Below are 8,898 nucleotides of genomic sequence, written 5' to 3'. Positions count from 1 at the left end.
AGGAAGCAAGACTAAGATAATCGGAAGAGTCACCATTACCCTCTCACGGTAATGGGTAGGAGTCCTCACGTTCAGTCCAGCTGAGGGGAACAATCCAACCACCCTCTCACGGTGGTTGGCCATCCTAATCAGGCAAGATGGAAAAAGTCAGAAAAAGTCCAAAACCACCCTCTCACGGTGGTTTGGCGTTCCTGGCCCTGAAAAGATGAGTCCCGTCCACGGCGAACGTAGTCTGGAGCTGGCTCCATCCATCCTCCCGTAACTGCCTTGTCCTCCATACAGCCAGGAGACAGGACGAAAGACAGAGCCAGGTCCCAAGCTCTGGGGAAGAAAGTCCACATTGGCCGATAGGCCGATAACAGGGCCTAAAAAGGGAGTGGGGGGGAGGCCATCCATAGCGACCCAATACTTGAGCCGTCCACCAGCCTCTCCAACCCCAGGTCTTTCCACACAAACCCTTAATGTCAGCCATGTATCCTTCAACCCCTGAGCACAATGGGGTTCAACTCCCCCATTTCAGTGTCGAGGCTTGATGTTCCTCTCCTCTCCTCCAACGCCAACAACTCTCCAGCTCTCCAGCACCACCTCCGCCCTCGACCTGGTTGCCACGCAGCAGCCGCCATTACCACAGCGTCGTCCTTGGCGTTGGCCACACCCGAGCTCCCAGCGTTCCCCAGCGCCCCCGGAACATCCAAAAGAAACCCCCAGGGGCATCCAGGGTCAGGGGGGAGCTCGCTGGGCATCACCACCGCCGCCGCCGCCGCCACCGCTCTAGCAGCCGCCGCCTCGGTCAAACAGGGAGAGAAACGGTGGAGCCAATGCAGCCGGGCTGTCAGCGTTCAGCCTCGGCGTTCTTACACCCGCGCCGTCTTCCGCTCACTTCTCCCCAGCCACGAGGTTCCGGAGGGCGAAAAAGCCCTCATCAGGCTGGGGAGAAAGTCCTCAAACTGGAAACGGGGTTGCCGATGTTCATGGCAGCCCCAGAAGACCCCTGCCAGTCCACGAGCCGCCCATCTCTAGACGCGATCTAGACGGGCGTCGCCATCTTGGGGCATGCGCAGAAGACGCAGAGGATGCAAAGGACCAGCTTTGTCTGCAAGGAAGAGAAATCCTTCCATTCTCCCACCATCCAGTCAGAGCTGAAGAAGCTTCTTGGAGGAGAAGTGAAACATCTTCAAAGAAGAAAAAGCAAGAAAGTCCAGTTGCCTCCAGAAAAAGCACCTTTGGGACACCCTTTCTCTTTTTTTTTTCTACCACGTCTTCTATTTCGCCACCTTTGCCTCCTCCTACCCACCACTCCTTCTCCTTCTCCTCTTTTTTCCTCCTACATTTTTCCTTCTCTTTCTTATTCTTTTCCTTTCCTCGTCCCCAACCTCCCCCTTTCCCTTTCCCTCTTTTTTCGCCTCCTCCTCCTCCATCATTTCTCCTTCTTCTCCTTCTCCTTCTCCACCTTCTTCTCTTTTCCTCCTCCTCCTCCTCCTCCTCCTCCTCCTCCTCCACGATTTGCTCTTCTTCTTCTTCTTCTTCTTCTTCTTCTTCTTCTTCTTCTTCTTCTTCTTCTTCTTCTTCTTCTTCTCCTCCTCCTCCTCCTCCTCCTCCTCCTCCTCCATCTTCTTCTTCTTCTTCTTCTCCTCCTCCTCCTCCTCCTCCTCCTCCTCCTCCTCCTCCTCCTCCATCTTCTTCTTCTTCTTCTTCTTCTTCTTCTTCTTCTTCTTCTTCTTCTTCTTCTTCTTCTTCTTCTTCTCCTCCTCCTCCTCCTCCTCCTCCTCCTCCTCCTCCATCTTCTTCCTCTTCCTCTTCCTCTTCCTCTTCTTCTTCTTCTTCTTCTTCTTCTTCTTCTTCTTCTCCTCCTCCTCCTCCTCCTCCTCCTCCTCCTCCTCCTCCATCTTCTTCCTCCTCCTCCTCTTCTTCTTCTTCTTCTTCTTCTTCTTCTTCTTCTTCTTCTTCTTCTTCTTCTTCTTCTCCTCCTCCTCCTCCTCCTCCTCCTCCTCCTCCTCCTCCTCCTCCTCCTCCTCCTCCCTTCTCCTCCCCCCCTTCTCCTAGGTGGCTTGCTCCTTCTGATTCCCTTTGCTTACAAGATGTGCAGTTTTTCATTCTCTCTGCACTTTCTGTCCATCATAGCCGGACCACAAATTACAGTCAGGTGGCCACCACGGAGACTCTCACCCTGAGATCCTGCAAAAACACTGATCTCACGCATGCAACACATGTTTGGGTGGCTGCAGAGAAACCCTGTGGATCTGCTGGAAACCGCAGCCTTCAAAGTCAGGAGCTTGTTTATGTCAAACAATGCAGTCTGGGAGAAAAGCAGCATTAAGCCAGCTTGAAGCCAAAATAATTGATGCTCTGCACCCTCCCTTAAGAAAAATTGAGAAAACGGTGTGTTTTGTGTGTGTGTGTGTGTGTGTGTGTTGTGTTGAGGAAAACGGAAAAACAAAAACAGAAAGTTGGAATAACAGGAGTATTTCATGCTCTATTTTTGCAGTTTTGCTTGTTCCTTTGCTCCTCTGGGGCCTTAGAGGAAACATTTGGGGTACCTTAATTATTTTTAGGAACTTTCTTCTCTTTTAGGAAAGACGCTGGCTGATCTATAGGTCAGTCCTTGACTTATGACCACAACTGAGTTCAAAATTTATCTTGCTAAGTGAGGCAGTTGTTGAGTGAGCTTCGCCCCATTTAACAACCTTCCTTGCCACAGTTGTTAAGCAAACCACTGCAGTTACTCAATTAGTAACACCGCTGTTAAGTGAATCTGGCTTCCCCATTGCTCGTCAGAAGGTCGTCGCAAAAGGAGATCATGTGACCCCGTCATAAATATGAATCAGTTGCCAAGTGTCCGAATTTTGCTTACTATGGGGATGCTGCAACGGTCATAAGTGTGAAAAATGGTCCTAAGTCATTTTGTCAGTGCCATTGTGACTTCGAATGGTCACTAAACAAATGGCCATAAATCAAGATATATCTGTATATCTCTCCTCTAAAAATATTGGGCCGGCCATTCCTTGAAGCAGCATCCATCCATTCTGGCTGACAAAAATGCTAAGCGGTGACAGGCCTGGCTATTATTTGGGTGGGTGACACCCTGGGACTATTAAGCGCACAGAAATGGAAACAATTATCCAGGGAATATTCAGGAAGGAGACAATAGAAAATCGCTTCTGTATCCTACATGCAAGAATCAACGAAGTGACTGCTTTATTTACTAAGTCCTTGCTGTTCTCTCAGCTGGCTGGTTTTCTTCAGACGTTTCTTTGCCAAAGTAGATAACAGCATCAGTGGTAGAAGAAGAAGGGTTTGTTTGTGGAGAGGAGGGGGAGGAGGAGAAGGAGGAAGAGGGGGAGGAGGAGGAGGAAGAAAAAGAAGAAGAAGAAATGGGGAGGAGAAAAAGAGAAGGAAAGGGAGAAGAAGGTGGAGAAGTAGGAGAAGAAGGAGGAGTGGAGGAGGAGGAGGAGGAGAAATGGAGAAGAAGAAGAGGAGGAGGAGGAGAAGGTGGAGAAGTAGTAGTAGAAGAAGAGGAAGAGGAGGAGGAATGGAGAAGAGGAGGAGGAGGAGGAGGAGGAGGAGGAATGGAGAAGAAGAGGAGGAGGAGGAGGAGGAGGAGGAGGAAGAAGAAGAAGAAGAAGAAGAAGAAGAAGAAGAAGAAGAAGAAGAAGAAGAAGAAGAAGAAGAAGAAGAAGAAGAAGAAGAAGAAGAAGAAGAAGAAGAAGAAGACAATGGCTGTGGTATCCTTGGTGGTCTCTGAGCTTGGTGATTTTCTTGCAGACATTTCATTCCCAAACTAGATAACACTATCAGTGGTAAAAGAAGAAAGGTGTGTGTGGAAAGGAGGAGGAGAAGGACTGTGGGGTTCTTGGTGCTCTCTGAGCTTGGTTGTTTTCTTGCAGACCTTTCATGACCCAACTAGGGAACATCGTCAGTGTTGGTGAATGTGGGTTTTGCTTCCTGTTTGTATAAAACAGCTTGCCCTGCCAGTTGGGAGAAAAGTGTCCTTTTCTCTTTTGTCGTTCCTTCATCATAGTATTATTTTCTGCTTGATGGTTTGTCTCAGTTGGTAGTTCCCTGGTCCAGGTATTGTTTTCCACTTGATTTTTGTCTGGTGTTAATCCCTGCTTATCTGGGTGTTGCCTGCCGTAGAGGATGTCTTCTCTTTTTGACATAAATGTGGTTTATGTCTATGTGTCTGTTGATGGCCGATTTGTCTGAAGGCTCAGGAATCCCGCAGCATTTTTGGACTTAGCTTGGTCTAGGATGCTGAGAGTTTCACAGTGGAAACAACGGTTGAGACCTCGCCATAGATGTTCCTCCAGATGGGAGGCTTGGCAAAAACCACCCTTCCTGATTGGGGCCCAGCCCAAGAGACTGCAAAGAACTGAACCTGGTGCCAGGGCGGGAGGCTTCTGGGGAGATGCCCTGGCTGTGCCCCAGACCCCGGGCCTGAACCCCCAGAGGTGGGCTCTTGGTCGGAGATGTTCCCTTCCCATCCCTTCCTCAGTAACTGCTGATTTCTGGCGGCTTAGAAAATTTTTATCAAGATGGTTTTCTTTACATTTTCGTTCTTTTACATTGTTTTATACTTTTACATTTACCAGGTGGGTGTTTTTAATGCTTTGTTGATTTTAATAATCCCCCCCATCTCTCTCTCTCTCTCTCATCTATCTATCTATCTATCTATCTATCTATCTATCTATCTATCTATCTATCTATCTATCCCCTCCTTCCCTCCCCCTCCCCCCTTCCTTCCTTCCTCCTTCCCTCCCTCCTCCCTCCCTCCTTCTTTCCCCCCTCCCTCCTTTCTCCCTCCCTCCCTCCTTCCCTCCTCATCCCTCCCTCCTTCTCCCTCCTTCCTTCCTTCCTTCCTTCCTTCCTTCCTTCCTCCCTCCTTCCTCCCTCCTTCCTTCCCCCCTCCCTCCTTTCTCCCTCCCTCCCTCCCTCCTCATCCCTCCCTCCTTCTCCCTCCCTCCCTCCCTCCTTCCTTCCTTCCTTCCTCCTTCCCTCCTTCCCTCCCTCCCTCCTTCCTTCCTCCCGCCTTCCTCCCTCCTTCCCTCCTTCCTTCCTTCCTCCCTCCTCCCTCCTCCTCCCTCCCTCCCTCCCTCCTTCCTTCCTCCCTCCTCCCTCCCTCCTTCCTTCCCCCCTTCCTCCTTCTTCCTCCCTCCTTCCTTCCTTCCTCCCTCCTCCCTCCTCCTCCCTCCCTCCCTCCCTCCTTCCTTCCTCCCTCCTCCCTCCCTCCTTCCTTCCCCCCTCCCTCCTTCTTCCTCCCTCCCTCCTTCCCTCCTCATCCCTCCCTCCTTCTCCCTCCCTCCCTCCTTCCTTCCTTCCTTCCTTCCTCCCTCCTTCCTTCCCCCCTCACTCCTTTCTCCCTCCCTCCCTCCTTCCCTCCTCATCCCTCCCTCCTTCTCCCGCCTTCCTTCCTTCCTTCCTTCCTTCCTTCCTTCCTTCCTTCCTTCCTTCCTTCCTTCCTTCCTTCTTTGTTTTTGAACGCTCCCTACCAACTCTGTCCTTCTGTTCTTCATGGAAAACCTTTCAGCCCTCCGTCAGGCCTAAAAAGATCAGGATTTTCCTCCAAGGGCTGGGATAAGATTGGCTAATTTTTGCACCTTAGAAGTTGACTTGGCGCCAGGAATTTGTCGTTTTTAATGCTTTAATGTTTTAATCTGTTTCATTTTATAGCTTTAATATGATTTTATAGGTTGTTTTAACTTTGGATTGGGAAACACCCAGAGTTACTTAGAAGATGGGCGGCTGCATAAACGCTTCAAATAAATAAATAAATACAGGTAATCCTTGAGTTACAATAATTCGGTCAGTGACCATTCAGAGTTACAATGGTAGTGTAAAAAGTGACTTCTGGCCGTTTTTTATTTACGACCGTTGCAGAATCCCTGCAGTCACGTGACCCAAATTCAGCTGTTTGGCAGCTGGCTCATAGTTATGACCATTGCTGTGTGTCCCAGGATCACATGATCCCCTTTTGTGACTGTTGCAATATTTTTAGGATCAGACTCAATAATAATATTTAGAGTTAGAGATTCAAATATATTTCTCTTTAATTATAGTAGGCATTCTATATTCACTGAATATTCACAGATAGAAGCCAGGAAAATGGCGAAGGTGGCTCCTTATATATACAAAGGGTGGAGCCAAGAGTAGGAGTGGTGAATTATGAATACATTAGGAAACAAAGAATAAGTTAACCCCTGATATCCCATATATACATTATTTACACATTAGGGAATAAGGCATTTACATCTGACAAATCCCCCTCTAAATGCCGGTTCGCTATACAACACCAATTACATTCAGATTCAGGACAATATAATACATACAATCTGGAAGTTAAGTATTTGTGCTGTTTAGAAGGTAAAGGCTTCGTCAATATGTCAGCCAATTGTTCAGAGGTATCGCAATGTACTGCTTTGATAAATCCATCTTGGGACAGTTGTCTCACATGCTTAAATTTTATATCTATATGCCTGGATCTTTGTCCAATGGCATCGGATCTAGATATTTCAATGGCCGCTTTATTATCTTCATGCATAACAAAAGGCAAAGCAGGTTTTTTCCAAACATCTGAAATTAAATCATTAAACCATACAAGGTTATTTGCAGCTTTAGATAAACAGACATACTCCGCTTCTGTGGTTGAAGTGGCTACCAATTCTTGTTTACCAGTGTACCAGTAAACTGGACAGTCATTTAACAGAAAAATATAACCAGAGGTACTTTTTCTGCATGATGTATCTCCAGCCCAATCCGCATCTGCGTAACATGTAAGTCTTGGTTCTTTGTTATCACTAGGTTCTAATACTAGACAAAAGTCCAATGTACTTTTCAGATATCTTAAAATTCTTTTGACAGCTTCCCAGTGATACATTGTTGGTTTACTAACGTGCCTTGATAATAAATTGAGTGGTAATGCAATATCTGGTCTGGTCCAATTAGATATATAAAGAAGTGAACCTATTACTGATCTATAGAATGTATTATCCTTGAATTCAGGGGAAGATTCAATAGTATTTCTAAGGAAATCAGTTTGCATAGGAGTGTCGCAGGGTTTGGCATTGTTTAAATTACTTTTGTTTAGAAGTTCAATAATCTTATCTTTCTGAGTAAGTTTGAAACCCTTTCTAGTTTTGTTAATTTGTACACCAAGGTATTTGTTTATTTTACCTAGAGATTTCAACGAGAAATGTTCATTTAACTTGTTTACAAAGATCTCTCTTCTCTCTCTGTGTTTTCCTATATATAAAATATCATCTACGTAAATCAATACAAACTCAACGTGATCATCACTCTTTTTGACAAAGAAACAGTTATCAGCAGTGGTAGTTTTGAAATCCATGGTTTTAAGTACTTTTACCAAGCAATCGTACCATCTTTTGCCAGATTGCTTTAATCCGTATAAGCTCTTGTTCAATAGCCAAATTTCATTTTTATTAGTGTATTGACTGTGAGGTGCTCTTACGTATATCTCCTTATCTAGTTTTGCGTGTAGGTACGCAGTCTGTATGTCATATTGGAATACATCAAGATTGAGTGTGGATGCTACTACTAGAGCTGTTTTAACACTCTCTGTTCTTACTGTGGGGGAGTATGTGTCAGTATAGTCCTCCGGATATTTTTGTGCATAACCTTGTGCAACCAATCTAGCTTTGTATAAGGTATTGCCTCCTTCTAGATTCTTAATTTTATAAATCCACCTGGTACCAATAATTGTTTTATCTTTGGGTGCAATCGCAGGTGTGAATACATTTAATCCTTGTAAGCTCTCCATCTCCTTTTTCATAGCTAGTTCCCATTTTTCTTTTTCCTCACGAGGTAGTTTTAATACTTCCTCATATGTATTAGGTGTTATTTGTTCACCATCCATATGCATTATGTAATCTTTGTATTTATTTGGTATTTGATTTCTGTTGTTCCTAATAGTTCTTTCTGGTTTGCTATGGTAGTCATGCAAATATCTTGCTTCCTTTTTTGTTAATGTGTCTGTCTTTATTTTGTGTTTACTATTTGTCCATGTTTTGGTTTTGGTTTTGCTCCTGTTAATATTTTGATTTTTTATCGTCCCTTCCTCACTAGATTTGACATCCTTGCATTTGTTCGGAAATATTTCATTAAGATGTAATTTAGACCAGTTGGCCTGTTCATGGAACACAGCTGTTCTAGAAACTATAAATTTATTATTATTATCAATGAATCTGTACCCTTTGGTGCCAGTTTCATATCCCATAAACCTTAATCTTCTGGATACGTTTTCTCCCTTTCTCCTCAATTGTTTGGGTATGTGTACGTCTGCAGTGACCCCAAATATGTGCATGTGTGCTAATTTTGGTTTCCTATTATACATCACCTCATATGGTGTCTTATTCACAATACTGGACCAGGTTCTATTTTGAGTGTAATTTGAATAATGTAGGGCTTCTGACCAAAATTGTTTGCCTAAACCAGCATCCTCTAATGTGCATCTAATCATGGTTTGTAGTGTGGAATTTTTTCTCTCTGCAATCCCGTTTTGGAACGCAGAAAATGGACTAGATGTGTAATGTAACATCCCTCTATCCTTTAGCCATTGGGAGAATTCCTTAGACATGAATTCACATCCCCTATCTGTCATGATTTGTTTTATTCTGATATTATGTTGTGTTTCTATGCGTTTATAAAATTCCTTAAATTTTTGAAAGGTTTCATCCTTGTGTTTTAATGTGTAAACAAAACCATAGCGACTATAATCGTCTACTATTGTTAGGAAGTAACGTTTTCTATAAGTGACTGATGGAGTTAATGGACCAACTAAGTCCATGTGTACTAAGTCAAAAATTTTGTTAGTAGATCTGGTGGATTTTTTTGGCCTGGGACTAGTTTTTAATTTAGTAGATTTACATACTGAGCATTCCAAATAAT

At 44.8% G+C, this 8,898-nt stretch overlaps 1 protein-coding gene across 1 annotated transcript in view; it reads left to right on the top strand.

Moving 5' to 3' along the window:
• Window positions 1-495: 495 nt before the first annotated feature.
• CLDN16 (claudin 16) overlaps window positions 496-8,898 on the top strand; it is a 34,866-nt gene continuing 26,463 nt past the window's right edge. Inside the window, exons 1-2 of the mRNA XM_087872179.1 lie at window positions 496-926; window positions 2,122-2,264. Coding sequence (XP_087728305.1) covers window positions 496-926; window positions 2,122-2,264 — 574 coding nt within the window. The remainder of the gene's footprint in view (window positions 927-2,121; window positions 2,265-8,898) is intronic.

Source organism: Pantherophis guttatus, chromosome 6, assembly GCF_059756535.1.
Source record: "Pantherophis guttatus breed Tessera chromosome 6, ASM5975653v1, whole genome shotgun sequence".
Taxonomy (NCBI): Eukaryota; Metazoa; Chordata; class Lepidosauria; order Squamata; family Colubridae; genus Pantherophis; species Pantherophis guttatus.
This window is presented reverse-complemented; position numbering and strand designations above follow the sequence as displayed.